The following is a 16,959-nucleotide window of genomic DNA, read 5'->3' on the forward strand; positions in this document are numbered from 1 at the left end:
CATCTCACATTTCAAATTTATGTATATTAATCGATAGGGAATCCAAAAACTTAATTGGAAAAAGTGTTCCAACTCTTGTTTGGCAGGTGAGTTTATATGAATGCAAGTTGCGTGTGTGGATGGGGGGTGGGGGAAGACAGATACACAGAATGGGGGAGAGAGAACACTCACACAGCGTGTCACTGCGTACTTGTACTAAAGGGAGAGCGCCACAGAAGTAGCATTGCAGGGAAGATTAGAAGAGCACTTTGCTTCTAAAATAAAATCATTCCTTAATTAAAAGAGAAGGGGTTAGCAGACTTAGGGCTTATCAGTTTTTAAAGTATGAATATGTGCTTGCTATTCCCTCTAACTATGACAAGTTTAGATGGATGGCTATGAAAAAGAAAAGAAAGTATGACAATCATTAGGATTACAGGTAAGACAAGAGGAAATCCAAAGTACAGACACAAGAACACAGAAAAATTTTAAGAGAGTACAGATGTCATGACATTTATTAAAAGGCATGCTACAATGCTATACTTGTTAGGAAAAGAGATTAGAGATATCAAGTAATAGTCAGCAAATATACAAACTGAATGAAAATGGAATATATTGTAGAGTACAGAAGCTTGAATTAACCATGCACTACGCATTTAGAAAATATGTTTTTTAATATTTTATCTTCTCTTTGCATTTATAACATAATTCACTTAAACAATCACAGAATCCTTTTCTTCCAACGCCACAAACTGTGTTACAAATGAAAGCTGGTACTGCTGCTTATCAAAATATACAAGACAATTGATGTTTTATATAAAACCACTTTATATGTTAACTTGTTCCCAAAAACCTTTTTTTTTTTTCTTTTTTGGCCTGGTTAAAAAAAATGTTGTTACAAATATTTACAGCATCTTCTTCTTTTAGATGAACATTCTTATAAACTGAAAAAGGGAATTTTATGAACAGACCACATAAAACACAAGACAATGTCAGAGGCTCCTAGCTGTGCTATTTTTTTTTTCTTAAATACAGTACTGAAAATGCCCATCAAACCCTTGTCATCCTAAATCCATTCTGTTCACATTTATACTCCCATTTTCTCTAAGTAGTCTATTCACCAATAGGAAATAGAAAGTAAAGGCCGCTTTGCACTGGGTCTTCTTTCAGAAAGGAGCTTGGGAAAAAATGCTTAACGAGAGGAGTTAAAACCAGAACAGTAAGTCTTTGGTCAGAGCAATGAGGTGACATTTTGATGCAAAACTTTGCTTGGTCAGCAATCCATAATTAGTACTTTCTGGATGTGGGATGAATTTTTAAAAGATCTGGGTAACAATGGTAAGGGGAAAAAAGGCCAGAGCATTTTTTTTAAATGACATCAAAAATATCTATTTAAGTATTTATTAATACAACTACTACATAGATTCAAAAACTGAAAACAACACAACAAAATCTGTTTACAGTGCTGACTTAAGCTTGCTATAAGCAGCTTTCAATCATGACTATTATCACCAAGGTCACTGGACCAGACAAATATCCCTGTTCTCTGGAACATATGCCTCAGGTTACAAAAACTAAAACGACTACCACAAAGATGTAGAGCAGCTCATTCTTGGACCTGCACAATGCTATAGAATGAATATTATGTGATAAAGGCAAAAGTGTAACTGAGACTTCATTTATACAGTTACAGTTCTTTGCTTGTATGAATAGTCTGTGGGATAACATTCTTTTAAAACGATATAGTACATATTTCCTGAAAACCAGAATACTGATACTACCTTAGTCTCAAATAGGAAGAAAAGGTCAATTAAGACTACTGAAGAAGGCACATAAACTTTGGTCCTGTTTTGTTTTCCTCCCTCTATAAAACCCCCCAAATGTTTTAGTAATTTTCTACTTTTTAAACCATTCATAACTGTTAAAATTTGCTGTGAAAAAAGACTGCAAATAGTCTTACAGATAACTCTTCTGAAGGACAGCTGAGTTCTATTTTCTTTAAAGGAAAACTTCTGTGCAACCTAAATTGTATTTCTTTTTAGCACAATAGTAGAATATTTTAAGTCTGGCAGTTTTATTCTTGTTAACAACTGATCAAGACAAAGGAAAGGCTAAGAAAAATGCTTTTACGCATAGTCATGCTGTCTTTTTGGTTTTAAAAATAGCAGTACACATTAGGTTTTCGAAAAGATAGACTGCAGCTTGCAAACTTCAGTTTTTAAGTGAATCACTGGGGGGGGAAAACACATACTTTTGAGTTTGTCCAAAAATATTTAGTGGGAACAGAAGTTATATGATAATACATTCACAATATAAATTTCATTGCCTAATGACATGGAAGTTTTGAAAAGTTTGTATGAAGATGAACAAAGACATTTATTAGTTAACTTTTTATCCTCTGAAACAGAACCAATGATAACCATCCTAGGTGCAGACAAAAAAGGCATTGCTCCCATAAGGAATTAAGCAGGCAGAAATTGTGTCTCTAAATATTGTGAGATCTGCAACTTTTAATAACAGAGTCAGAAATATTAGTAAAAATAACTGATTACAATATCTAGTCTTAAAGAATTTATGGCATTATGCAGGAGCTACTGGGAATTCTGATACTCTGCAGTAAAGTTATCGATTAAGAAAAAAAAGTTATTGATTAAGATACTGGGTCATTTTTCTATTTGTACCTCACACAAAACACATTCTATTGTTATGCAAGTTATTTAAATCCCAAAGTAAAACTTTTTGGCATAAACTGCTACTGCTGAATGTGTACTGCTATTTTTTGAAGACCTGAATATATATACTTTGTGTAAAAGTCAAGACACTTCAAAAAAGTGATACAATACTCCTTAAAATAAAGTAAACTTAAAAATAGGATACTATGACAGCTCAACAGCAAAATTAAACATTGTTCAGAAGATATTGAATAAATGCATGCCAAAACAAAAGTATAAAGATCTAGTTTTTCCACTACCCTGATATTTTTAAATCTTTCTACAGAAACTATGCCAAAACAAATACTGTAGACCTCTATAATTCAAACAGCAAATAACCCAATATGGACAATATCCATGCACTACAGCTAATTTCAGACACAAATTGATGATTTCAAGCATACTATTTTAGATAAGAATATCTCACTTTTCCAAATCTTAATTTGATTTTGTCAATAAATTAAAATGTATGTACTGTGCATATGTATGTACATTAGAAGAGTGCATGTATGTATATATACTTATCTACACACACACACACACACACACACACACTCTCTCTCTCTCTCCCTGAAAAGGTTTCAAATGTTCTCAGATTTAAAGGCCATTCCCTACTTCAAAATTACATTCAATGCTATTATGATCTCCCTTCTGCTACATTGACACTGAATGTTATGAAAATCATCAATTGAAATCACACAGTAATTCCTAACTCAAAGCAAACAAAACAATCCAACTTAATGTATCACTGACAATTATAATAGTGCCTATAGGCTAGGATAAAAGAATCAAATTTTGGGAGATTTCTAAAAAAAAAAAAAAATTTTTTTTTTTTTTTGGTTTTCTTCCTCCTCCCCTTACTCAAGTGTTTCAGTAAAATCACATTAAGTGAAAAAATAAAAACTATATAAATGATTACCTATCTATTCAGTCAATGCTAAAATGGATTCATCTGAAAGGTTTCAATTTAGTGTCCTCCTTCTTATCCTATCTACAAACTATATCTGCTGCTCAGTATTGAGTAAATTCTGCTTTTTAATAACCTATTGTATCTTCTGTAGTCTCCAACTTTTTATAAAAATCTTCCAACGTTCAAATTAATGGCTGGAACATAGCAAAGAGATTGAGATATTCTTTTTAAAGGTGAGATGAGCTACTCTGAGAATCTGAAAAGTGTAAAAGGGATGGACAAAAGTGATCCCTTTGACAAATTCTTTAAAAAATCTGCTCAACCATTGAAAAAAATAATTAACAAATGCAAAGTTTCTCATTAAAAAGAAATAATTTTACATTATAGAATCACTGAAGCAACATTAAAACGTATTCTCACACTCAGACATAGAGAGGGACAGAGTATGAAAAAGGACCCCACCTTGTCATACTCCCTGTATGTGAGCACTCAGTAACGAAGTTATATTAACAAATAAAAGTATCTCACTTGAGTATTGAGAAAAATCAAGTAATCCTGAGACAAGTTCTAATGGGTGATAAAGGTTAGACAAGATCCAGAAATTGAGATTGCATCTTATAGTCCCAAACTGGTATGCTTTAACTAACTGTCAATGACTGCAGGACCGCTATTGGTCACAACATGAAGAGGCCGACAGGTGTGCACGGAGTTATTCCCCAAATCATTCACCCTCCCCCACCCCATCTCTGCACCAAAGCACCAAAAATTTGAATAAAAACTATTACTTATTGAAAACCACTTAAAATTGCAATGAAAAAACTTTAAAATCCTTACCAAAACAGGGAAAGAAAAAACAAAATGCTTACCAAGCCCACAATATAGCTTTCAAAATACTTAGATAAAATTCTAACCTATTGTATCATAAGCACATAATAAGGCACATAATAAGAAATTAAGTAAATACACAGTAATTCTGAATAGGTATTAGAGATTATAGTGGTACAAAAAACCCTTGAGATTATTTTTTTCTAAAAGAAGACCTTACCAAAAATAACTTTTAAAAAATCTGTCAAACCATATGATAGACCTGAATATTTTCCTTAAGACTGTAAACTTTTTTTCTGAAAACAATTATAAAAAAGTAGTTTATAAGTAAGATTATTTTTCTTTTTAAATTTCCAAGATCATATTACTCAGCAAATAGTGTCATTTTGAAATTGAAACCATGATGTTTACTAATAAAATTAATAATTATTTTGACACCTCAATAGATCTTGGATTCCATTTAATTTCTTTGGGGACAATTGAGACACTTCATTTCTCCAAATACTCTTAAAAAATTAAAGGTACATATTATTCAAAGGAGTGTCTTATAGTGAAAAAAAGAAACCATTGAAGGAAAACATGCATGTTTATAAATTTTCTTCCAATTCAACCCAATTTGTTTATATATAATACCTATCAATATATGCCAAATAATCAATATAATTTATAAGTGAACATAATTTCCTACAGGGGTTGAACTTCTAAACCATAAAGTTAAAAATCTGGTTATAGGTAATTTTAAAAGTCTAGATGTTTAAATTTTTCCAAAGTACAAAGGATTTTAGAAATGTTGTATAAGGCTGATCTGGACCCAAACTAAAAGTCTGTCCTCTTGAAATCCAATTTAATATAGGGAATTAAATTATTGAAAAAAAAATTCTTTTCCTGATTTTTTTTTCCTGAAGGTTATTTTCATAGAAACTATGGTACAAAGGAAAAACAAACCTTTGATCACATACTGGCAAGGGGAAAAAATGGAAAAAAAGAACATCCCTTGATTTTCTGAATATACTTGAATATCAAACCAGAGTTACTTTTGTGAAAGAGGCAGAATTGGTCTTGAGCTGCTTCAGTCTATGTCTGAAGGTTTTACTGAAATTATGGTCCAGTCTTAGGAGAAAAATTCACAGAAAAAAATCAGATTGTAGATTTTGAGAAGGAAACTCTGAGGTGGTGATTTTCTCCAAGGTCATGGTTATGAAGCTCAATGAGGGCCTGGATTGCTTCTTCCACAGAACCCAACTGAATGAGTGCCATTTTGCGATCTTTCCTGAAAATAATATAAGAAATAAAAAGTATTCAGAATTAATTTTGCCTGTAATTCTCCCCAACCCTGTAAGACTTCATTGAATTCTCTTAAAAATTTGCATACCACATTAAATAATGTCAATGTATTTCTTGAAAGCATGGACTTACTGAAAGAATTTAAAAGCCTTCACTGAACATCCCGCTTCTGTGAAAAGGTTCTTCAGATCATCCACTGTTACAGAAGGGCTGTGAAAACATCACAGTGTCAACTATCTTAGCCCCAATTCTCACATGAACCAACGATTAACTGTTAAAACTATCAAATCTCCAGAGTATTTCACATTTCAAAGACAATAAGGTCATACATGAAGACATGATTTGGAAGGAAGTGCCCTGAAAGATGTTCAAGGTTCACACATATTTGTCCTCAAACAATGTAATTTGGTCTCAAATCTTCTGCATAAGATATGAGCAGGTATATAAAGAGCAAGAAAATCCATCTGTATTTCCCATGCCATTTCAGTAATTAACTTCAGTAATTAACTCTGGCATTTCCAAAGCTACTTCTATTTTTTTTTTTTTAAAGATTTTATTTATTCATGAGAGACACACAGAGAGAGGCAGAGACACGGGCAGAGGGAGAAGCAGGCTCCATGTGGGGAGCCCGATGTGGGACTCAATCCCAGGACTCTGGGATTACGCCCTGAGCCAAAGGCAGACACTTAACTGCTGAGCCACCCAGGCATCCCTAAAATTACTTCTAATATTACCAAAGTCACTTCCCAGTTCTGACTTGTTGGTTGGCTATTGACCAGAGTTCCACATTTTCAATGGCATTTAGGGTAATCCCGAATACACATATGTGGGAGCCAGACTCTAAGATGGCCCCCTATTATTCAGCCCCTTAGATACATACTCCTCTCTCATAATGAAGAAATGTCCTCTGTAACCTTTAGGGTATACTATAGAAATGATACGTTTGACTTCTAAGGCTGAGAGACATTGCAATTCCTACTCTGCCCTCTCTTCAGTCATTAGCTTTGGAAGAAACCAGCTACTATTTCACAAGGATGATCAAGTAGCCATATGGCAAAAACTCTGTGGCAAGGAACTGAGGCTGCCTGTCAGCAACTAGGCACATAAATAAGTTAACTATTTGAAAGTGGGTCCTCTCGCCCCAGTTAAGTCTTCAAACTTATAAGAGACTCTGAGTCAAAACCAGCCAGTAACAGTACGAGATAATAAGCATTTACGGGCAGCTGGGGTGGCTCACCAGTTTAGCCCTGCCTTCATCCCAGGGCCTGATCCTGGAGACCCAGGATCGAGTCCCACGTCAGGCTCCCTGGGTGGAGCCTGCTTCTCCCTCTGCCTGTGTCTCTGACTCTTTCTCTGTGTCTCTCATGAATAAATAAATAAAATCTTAAAAAAAAAAAAAAAGCATTTACTATTTTGTTAAGCTGTTAAGTTTCAGGGTGATCTATTATGTAGCAGGAGATAACTAATACAGTGGCCTATCAGATAAGAGTCAACTGACTAAATTATCCTAACATAGCAGTTGTCCTATTTCACTCATTTCTTATGAGATAATTTAATTGCCATAATGTCTTAAGAAGACTGTATTTCATCTCATGATGGCTAGAAAGGATGGTGTAGAGGAACAATGACTGGATCTGCAGGGAGACAGATCTGTGTTCACATTCCATTTCTCATTCATTGATATATGACTCTGAGTAAGGTACTTAACCTGAGACTCTCAGTTTCACTGATAAAGGATACTAATGACTTTACTTCAAAGGTTACTACACATGAATTAGAGACAGAAAAATGGTTACCAAGGATTTCAAGAATTAGAACAAGGATTGCATGATACTTTTTACAAAGGGTCGCAGCACAGTAAATAACTTAAGCTCTGATGGTCACAGTGTCTGTTTCAACTATTCAGCTTTGCTGTTGTAGCTCAAAAGCAGCCAGACACTATATAAATGAATAAGTGTAGCTGTGTTCCATGAAACTACTAATAGAAGGTGAAATTTGTATTTTATATCGTTTTCCTCAAATCACCAAATACTTCTTTTGCTTTTCTCCCCCTTGACCATTTAAAAATGTAAAAATCAATTTTAGCTCACAGGCCATACAAAAACAGATGGATTTGGCTCATGGGCTATTGTTTGTCAATCCCTGAGTTAGAAGATGATTCAAGAACAAGTCTACTACAACACTGCTTAACACAGAGTGGTCACAATAAAGTAATTTTTAGCTTTTAAGTAATTAACATATATATATGGCTTTGCAGCTTGTAAAGACTAGAGAATTCATTTTTACCATATTTTGAGATACAAAGTATTTGTTTTTGCTATGTTGGTTAATTCTTCTATATAAAGGGATGAACAAGTATGTACCAATGGAATATTTTTGCACAAACTTCTATTTCAAAAAGATTAGCTAGGTGCTAATCCCTATATGGAAAGAAATTATTACCTTTCACTTTTGGAGTGTATGCTAGAGACACAACCTTAAGACATGATGGCAAATAAATTATCTCACAAGAAATTAGTGACTAGGACAACTGCTACATGAGAATAACTTTCTCTCTCTCTCAAACCATAATTAATCATCTAAATAAATAATAAATAATTAGGTACATACGGGATGTTGGAAAGATGCAGAGTAGCTGATGGTGGAAAGATATTCTGGAAGTTTTTAGAGCCAGGTTTTTTAAAGCGATGCAAAGGACTATTGCTAAAATCCTTAGTCAGGCCTTGATCTTCTTGTCCCTCTCGAGGAAGCTGAACTGCCTGATGTTTGGACAGTGTAGCACGAAGTACTTTTCCATAAAGTCTCTGACCACTCAGGTGGTTCATTGCTGGCACATAGGAAGAAAATAAGAAAAGTTGAAGTATTAAGAGAGAGTTACTGTAAAATCTGTCTAAATTATCACAAATTCCTTTTGTTTAGTCATTTTAATTATATTGTCAGTTCTGAGGGTTAAAATAGTTTTAAATCCAAAAACTCCTACAAACAGAAATATATTAAATGACTTTACTGGACTATAATGAAAGAGAGATAATCTTAAACAAAAAAATAACTATCTTCTTAGAGTGTTAGAAAGTTCGAGAGAGCATGGAACATAACAAGTGCTCAGGAAATGGTTATTGAATAAAGGTAGTTGGTTTAATTTTAAGTGACACATTTTTTCCCCTCTTTTTTAAGCCCCCAATAAGGGGCTTGAACTCACAACCTTAAGATCAAGAGTTGCATGTTCTACTAACAAAGCCAGCCAGGTGCCCCTTGGCAACACATTTTTTTTAATTAAAAAATCTGAGTAGTAATATTTTTAATAGCCACTGAAACAATGAGCAATAGGTCATAGAATGCCATTTTCTTGTACCATCATTATGAAGTTTGCCCAAACTTTTAAGACATGAAATAGTTCTGGAAAACTTAATTTGGAAGAAAAGCAAATAAAACAATTAAATGAAACAAAACAAGTCACATTAATTTGTTTATATTTAATGGAAAAACTCTAGTTAAAGCTCTTAAACATTAACAATATGTTCAAATAGATGAATGAACTTCAGACTTCAGAGTAATAAATATTTTAAAATCTTAAACTATAAGCGGGTCCAAATAATGAAAAATTTGCATAAGGAGGTACTCTTCAGTAAAATTATATTCCTACTACCTATAAATTTATTTTATAGGAAAATTTACACAAAAAAGAGCAGATTATCATTACTGTTATTAATCATTAGTACCTAGCTGAGCTTGATTTGCATCTGCCATCTGAACCAAGGCATTTTCTTTCTTATTAAACATAATCTTCACTCGATGTACATCACCATACACTCCTAATTGAAAAAACAAAACAACTTTATTAAATTAGTATGTCCCAAAGAGATTCATCTCCCCTTCTCCCTCTCTGCTTCCAGTGTTCACTAATTCTGCTAATAAATATTACCATCATCCACATATTTGCTCCAGACACTTAAACATTTATATCCAATCAATCACCAGCACCCACTGATTTTATGACCTAAATTATCATTTGCATTTGTCTACTTCTTCCCACCCTCATTACCATCAAAGCTGCCATCATCATTTCCTACCTGGACTATCCAAAGAGCATCCTAAATGACCTCAATACAACCAATTTTCTATTCGTGTCTTTACTAAAGTGGATCCCAAATCCCAAAGGACTGGCAAAATGATTCACTGGGGTGTAGGGGGAAAATAATCAAGCTCATATTTATACTGATTTGTTTACATAAGCCAATATGAAAAGCTACATTCTTACTAATTTTTAATATATACATGAAATTATAGGCAGAATTTTCTACCTAGTAAGTAGAAAGAGTATTCTCCTTTTAAAATTCAGTATATCAAAATATTGCAGTTTGTATGCTAGAGGGTTATCACCAATGTAATAAAAATAAGACCCTTAAATAAGTAGCACCACGACCATACTTCGTAATATGATGAAAGAATGACTATGAAAATCTTTAAGGTACATAAAGGAGTACCAGTTATCTTGTGGGCAAGCTCCTAAGAGCAAGTGAACTTTGAGATGAATGGTACTTCTTCTTTTTCTTTTTTTTAAGGATTTTATTTATTTATTCACAAAAGACACAGAGTGAGAGACAGAGGCAGAGACATAGGCAGAGGGAGAAGCAGGCTCCATGCAGGGAGCTCGATGTGGGACTCAATCCTGGATCCTGGGATCACGGCCTGAACCGAAGACAGGCGCCCAACCGCTGAGCCACCCAGGCGTCCCTGAATGGTACTTTTAAAATTTTTAAAAAAAGATAAGTATTTCAAATTTGCTGTCCTTCTCAGAAATGATGAGTGACTAAAATAGATATTCTTTAAAAAAATAACACATACAATTTGTTCTCCAAGCTGAAGGTGATAGATGTAAGAAATTAGCCACTTTTAGAAAGAAATGTACTTCAGCTATTAAAGAGACATGTGAAAACTTATCATTGATACTAATTTTGTTATTGATAATTACATGAATGTGTCATGAATAAAAACTTTCACAGTAACTCCATATGAGTATGAAGGATCTCTTTGGGGTGACAGAAATGTTCTAAAACTGGACTGGTATAAATGACTGTACAACAATGTAAATTGACTAAAAATCAATGATTTATATACTTAAAGCAGGTAAACTGTATGCTATAAATTATATCTCAAAAAGACTGTTTTAAAAAACCTATTATCCACTCAAAATTTTGAAACAATTTTCTAAACTGTTCAGACTTCCAAATAAAGAGTACCGGTGAGTTTTAACCTCATTTGTTAAAGAAATATTCTAATGCAACAGTTTTTAACATCAACTGGTTTAATGATGAAAAATGGAACTTTTCGGGCAGCCCGGGTGGCTCAGCGGTTTAGCACTGCCTTCAGTCCAGGTGGAGACCCAGGATCGAGTCCCATGTCGGGCTTCCTGCGTGGAGCCTGTTTCTCCCTCTGCCTGTGTCTCTACCTCTCTCTCTCTCTGTGTCTCTCATGAATAAATAAATAAAATCTTTAGGAAAAAAGAAAAAGAAAAATGGAACTTTTCTAGATAAAGTACAAAATATTAGTGGATTAGACTGAAAGATTAATATCAGAATTAATTAGGCAAAGTGACAATGAAACATTTCCACTTAAATCATTTATCTTCATGAGCTTTCTTTTTCAGTTATGACAACCATTAAGATCAAGTACTAAAAACTAATGTGGAATCAGATCTGGGAATACTAAATCAAAATGGAAAGATTTTTGAAAATAATGAAGCATATTAAATCATAATTCCTACTAAATGTTAAGTAAGTTTTTATGAAAATTTTCATCATTAATAAAAACTTTTACAATGCAGAATATTACTTATTTCACTGCTCTTATATTTGTACATACTATACTGTACATGAGTACAGTAAAAGATGGATAAAGTTTATAAATGATCATATATAAATTAAGGGTATATGCTAAAACAATTTTTTTAACTGAGAGAAGAACAGTATTAGAAGGTCTGGAGACCTTTCAAAACCTGAATCTCATTATTTAAAACCTGAATTTCATCAGGCCTCTTCCCTGCTTAAAACTATTCAATGGTTTCCCACTGTTCCTAGATCAAAAAACAAGCTCCTTAATTTAGTTTACAAACTTTGTTATGACCTTGCCCATATTCATCTGTCCAGCTTCAACATGTTTCTCCCCTACACTTTCACGGGGTGGGGAGAGGCTCAACCACTTCTTCCTTCATTTTCCATGTTCCAAGAATTTCTTGCCCATTGCTATTATCTGTGAAAGGACATTCGCCCTTCCTTTCTGTCTGGCTAATGCTTACACATTTTTCACAAGTCAGTTTAACTATCATTTCTACTGGTACACCACCTTTGATTCCCTCAGCTAGGTTAGGTTTCCCAGCTCCATGTTCCCATTACAATCTCTCCTTCCCTTTTATAAGACTTTATTTTAACTGTAATAACTTACTAAGTTTTATTTTCTACTCCATCCTCAGTGTCAAACACAGTACTTGGCACATAGAAATAATCGATAAACATTACTGAATGATGAAATATGTTTAACCCACATCAGACATTAAAACAGCAAAGAAGAACTTACCAAATAGGATAAAAAGCCCATGTGGTGTGATAAGCTGTTTGAAAAGGATAATACAAAATATAAGTGTCTAATTTAAGTAAAAATTTAAAATAAATTCATTTGTATATAGCAGTTGACTTTGTTTAAAGCACTGATTTTATGAGATTTTTCTACATATGCTAGTGATGAACTTTAATAAAACTTCTTAAAACAAACATCAACATTTTCATTTGAATACAACTCTAGACCAGAAACTACTATACCTTCTCCTGAAAGACTACAATTAAATAATACTTTTCAACTCACATCAGGATTCAGATTGGTGACAAGCAGAACAGAATTTCCTGGTAAACCACCAGCCCCAGGAATGGCCATCCTTCCAGTGACAGCAGAGGAGGTGATTGTGAGAGGGCCCAGAGCTCCAGGAACAGCTGGGACTGATATTCCTTTTTAAAACATCAAAAGCATTTCATGTACTGGTTATCTGGGGAATTACAACACTGGATATAACTTAAGTAAATAAATGAAGATGAAAGTAAAAATATAGAAGAAAACGTGTCAAAGCTACCATAAGGATATCAAAGGCCAGTTTCCTGCTCTACACAGTTAATCTAGAAGTCAAGTTCCTTATTCTTTGACATCATCATACTCAATACTCTATTATTTCTAACACAGTATTTTGCAGAGTAATGAATTCACTGGTGTTATAGCCGAGGCTTTTGGAAGGTGTATCAACGATAAGTATCCGTTTCTTGAGAGAGATATATTCCAGCACATCCCTGTAAGGCAGATGTAATTTTTCATTTGTTTCAAAAAAAAAAAAAAAAAAGCCCTTCAGCAAAAGTTGTATTTGTGACTAGAAGTATTACATGTTCTACAAGTGGACTGTGGCAATGGCTGCACAATTCTGTAAACTTAATAAAAATTACTGAATTGTATACCTAAAACAAGCATGCAGAATATATAACATTCTGTGTAAGAAAAGCATTTTGTAACTTTATAAAGTGTTACATGAATATTATAACCATCAACAATTGATTTAGAGAGTTCAATATTCTTCTGTAGCAAGAATTTTCAGAGCTCTCTATTCTTAGGTATCCCAGAATTATTTCAAGTTCTGTAATACCAGAATACTGACACTACATACTATGCTTAAAACAGTACACTCTTTCGGAAGGTCCCACTATTTATGTTCTGTTTAGTTAAGGTAAAATCTCTAGCTTATGTAAAATGAACCAGCTTCTTAATGATATTTATTGATTCTTTAAGCTCAAAGTTCCTTATAATAGGGTCTAGCCACTTTGCCACAAATCACATAATTAAAAGCAATATAGTTTATTCAGACTAGTCTATCTGATGATCTTGGAAGGTCACTACTACCATCGTCCTGATGAGTTTAAAACTCTGCAGTCTACTTTCTCAGGCTGGATACTTTTCTATGAAATTTATATTTTCTTCATGACAGACACAGAGAGAGAGAGAGAGAGGCAGAGACACAGGCAGAGGGAGAAGCAGGTTCAATGCGGGGAGCCCAACGTGGGACTCGGTCCTGAAGCCAAGGGCAGACGCTTAACTGCTAAGCCACCCAGGCGTCCCGTGAAATTTATTCGATGGCCCTTCATAAGGCCTCTTCCCATGTCCCTCCGATCCAACTCTGTAACTTCTGAATGACTTCAGTAGGTTTATTACGTATCAATAGTACAACTTTGTTACACTGCGGGGTGTGTAGCACCTGTGTGTATAGGTCTGTGTGTGCACCCATCCCGCTCAGGGGTGCCCTGTGGGTACATTCTTCTCTTACCATCTACAGTGATTTACACATAGTGTGTGACAAAAAGAACTAATATCTAAATGAAAGAAACCATATATCACTACTTCCAAATGTTTATCAGTTAAACTCTGGGGAGTTTCAAACAAACAAAAATTATATATAATGTCTTCATTTTAGTGGAATAGGGAGAATATTCATTTAATTAAACATAGATTTAAAAGGTCGTAAAACCACCAAAAACATAAAACTTTCAATCTTATTACTCTTTCTTTTTTACTGGGGCACCTCGGTGGTTCAGTCAGTTGGGCGTCTGCCTTTGGTTCAAGTCATGGTCTCAACATCCTGGGACTGAGCCCTGAGTCATCCTCTCCATCAAAGAAAGAAGAGTTAAAATTCCCCAAACTGGAGGGACAGAAGATACAGAGTATTGACAGAAAGCAGCTGGGCTGCAATGTGAAATACAGTTACACTCCTGAATCGGTGGAAACGGGAAATGTACTATGTGTAGCAGGCTGCACACCATGTCACTCTTCTAAACACCACCCTCAGTGTTTCTTTAGGCACTAGAGAGAAAACCACAAAGTAATTTTTTTCTTTCCCTTAAATCATGATCAAATTCATTTTGTTGACTATTTGGAAAAGAGTGAGAAAGTCATTATCAAACTATTAACTAACTGCTATCTCTTAATTATTTCTATTAGCTAAAAAGTATATATCCCCTAAAATAAACAGCATGTATACACTGTGGCAATCCTCTGGACCTATTAGTGACATAAGAAAGTTGCATAGTAAAAAAGAAAAAAAAGAAAAAAAAAAAAGAAAGTTGCATAGTAAGTATTTATTAATTCAAATATTTACTGGGGCACCTTGGTGGTTCAGTCAGTTGGGCGTCTGCCTTTGGTTCAAGTCATGGTCTCAACATCCTGGGATTGAGCCCTGAGTCAGGCCTCCTTGCTCAATGAGGTGTGAGCTTCTCCCTCTCCCCCCTCCCCTCCTCCTACTCATGCTCTTTCTCTTTCAAATAAATGAATGAAATTTTGAAAAAAATAATTTGGGGTGCCTGGGTGGCTCAGGCAGTTAAGTGTCTGCCTTCAGCTCAGGTCATGATCTCAGGGTCCTGAGATAGAGTCCTGAATCCAGCTCCCTGCTTAATGGGGAGTTTGCTTCTCCATCTCCTTCTACCCCTCCCCCACTTCCGCTCTCTCTGTCTCAAATAAATAGAATCTTTAAAAAATAATTCAAGTATTTACTGACTGCATTGTATGTACTGAATGCCATCAAAAGCATTAAGAACACAAATGTAAGTAAGACACAGGTCTGTTCAACATGCAATTAATTGATAAGGTTATCAGCAAAGACAAAAGCAGTTCATACATTTTCTACAGGAATCTAAAAGGCAAATATGAAGTTACTTAATATAGCAACCTATAGTAATCTGTGCCAACAAGAAGTATAAATGATGCAGAACATATACTGGAACCTGGGGGTTCAGAATGAAACCACAGGGAATTATCTGTAAGGACAAGGAAGCTGTGCATCACACAATGAGCCACTTCTATGGCTAATACACATAATGCTTTTACTGTAAATTCTTCTAATATGGCACTATTTTTCATCTTGATAAGTTACTAGAACATACAGATATTACAAAACTGTTTCAAATTCAACTTTAAAAACTTACCTGTAGCTTGATGAAATCCAATGGCTGGGGCAAATCCAGCAGCCCCTGCATAGGGTGAAGAAATTATACCTGGTGCACCTAATGGGGAAGAGAAGCTAAAGTAAATAATTCTATCTTCTATAAATATGGTTATCAAAGCAATATAAAAAGGCTTTATGACGATATATTATTGACAAACAGACATTGTTATGGAGTAAAGATTTGTTTAACAGGTGATCCTTAATGTAGAAGTAAAGAGCCTCTGCCCCTTCCAGCTAGGTTCAAGAGTCTAGCTTAGCTGCTATTTAGTTTTGAGTTATCAGTTATTTCATTTTCATTGATTTAGTTTTGTTACTGAGGTTGAGATTCATGCCCTTATTGAGAGCACTGTTTCTCTGTGAAAACTGTCAAATACTTATGAAAATGTACTGTCCCTAGAGGGTACAGTGCTGATGAAAAGAAGTATGAAATAAAAATCCTTATTTTTGAAAGGCTTACAAACGAAAACTATGAATTATAGGAGATTTATATACTGAGGATCTAGTAGCTTAAACAGAAATGTACTGTTAAGTAGTCAGGGAGGCATCACAGAGGATCCTCTGTGATTGTTTGAAGGTTTCTCAGGAGGTAAAACTTGAGATAGACATTATGTAATTGAAAAGCACAATTCTTGCTGTATACTAGATGTTAAACAAGTGCTAGTACTCTTCCCTTTCCATTCAGAAGCCTGGTGACTGTGAACCAGCAACAAAAACAGGAGTTAACTCCAACAGGAGGAATCGATACTAATAGGAAACAATTTGTTTTTTTGTACATATCAAGGTTGAGATGATGGCAGGACACAAGTGGAAATAAGGCAAACTCAGAAAAACTAGTGTTAAGACACAGATTTGTAAATCATCTATATAGAAACAAATGTGAAAATAGTATGAATGAGAGTTCCACTAAAAATGACAAAAGATGGGGCACCTGGGTGGCTCAGTTATTTAAGGGTCCAACTTGTGATTTAGTTCAGGGTCCAGATATCCAGCCCTACCTATATCAGGACTCTGTGCTGGGCATGGAACCTGCTTAAGATTCTCTCTCTCCCTCTCCCTCTGGCTCCTCCTCCCTGCCCCCATTTCCACTTGAGCACACACTCTCTCTAAAAAATAAATACATACACACAACAGAAGACAAGAAATGGTGAGAGTTAAAAATAGAACCTGGGAATATGAGCATACTTAAGTGGTAGAGGAAGGAAGAAGAAAATTCTAAGAAAGACAAC

At 34.6% G+C, this 16,959-nt stretch overlaps 1 protein-coding gene across 14 annotated transcripts in view; it reads right to left on the reverse strand.

Moving 5' to 3' along the window:
• Positions 1-634: 634 nt before the first annotated feature.
• Positions 635-16,959, reverse strand: part of PTBP3 (polypyrimidine tract binding protein 3) — a 152,913-nt gene continuing 136,588 nt past the window's right edge. For all 14 annotated transcript variants that reach the window (XM_077912914.1, XM_077912911.1, XM_077912913.1 and 11 more), the window contains 7 exons: positions 15,714-15,791; positions 12,568-12,707; positions 12,283-12,316; positions 9,429-9,521; positions 8,320-8,536; positions 5,842-5,919; positions 635-5,695 (listed from right to left, as the gene is read on the reverse strand). In XM_077912914.1, coding sequence (XP_077769040.1) covers positions 5,563-5,695; positions 5,842-5,919; positions 8,320-8,536; positions 9,429-9,521; positions 12,283-12,316; positions 12,568-12,707; positions 15,714-15,791 — 773 coding nt within the window. In that variant the 3' untranslated portion in view covers positions 635-5,562. The remainder of the gene's footprint in view (positions 5,696-5,841; positions 5,920-8,319; positions 8,537-9,428; positions 9,522-12,282; positions 12,317-12,567; positions 12,708-15,713; positions 15,792-16,959) is intronic.

This window comes from Canis aureus, chromosome 10 (assembly GCF_053574225.1).
Source record: "Canis aureus isolate CA01 chromosome 10, VMU_Caureus_v.1.0, whole genome shotgun sequence".
NCBI lineage: Eukaryota > Metazoa > Chordata > Mammalia > Carnivora > Canidae > Canis > Canis aureus.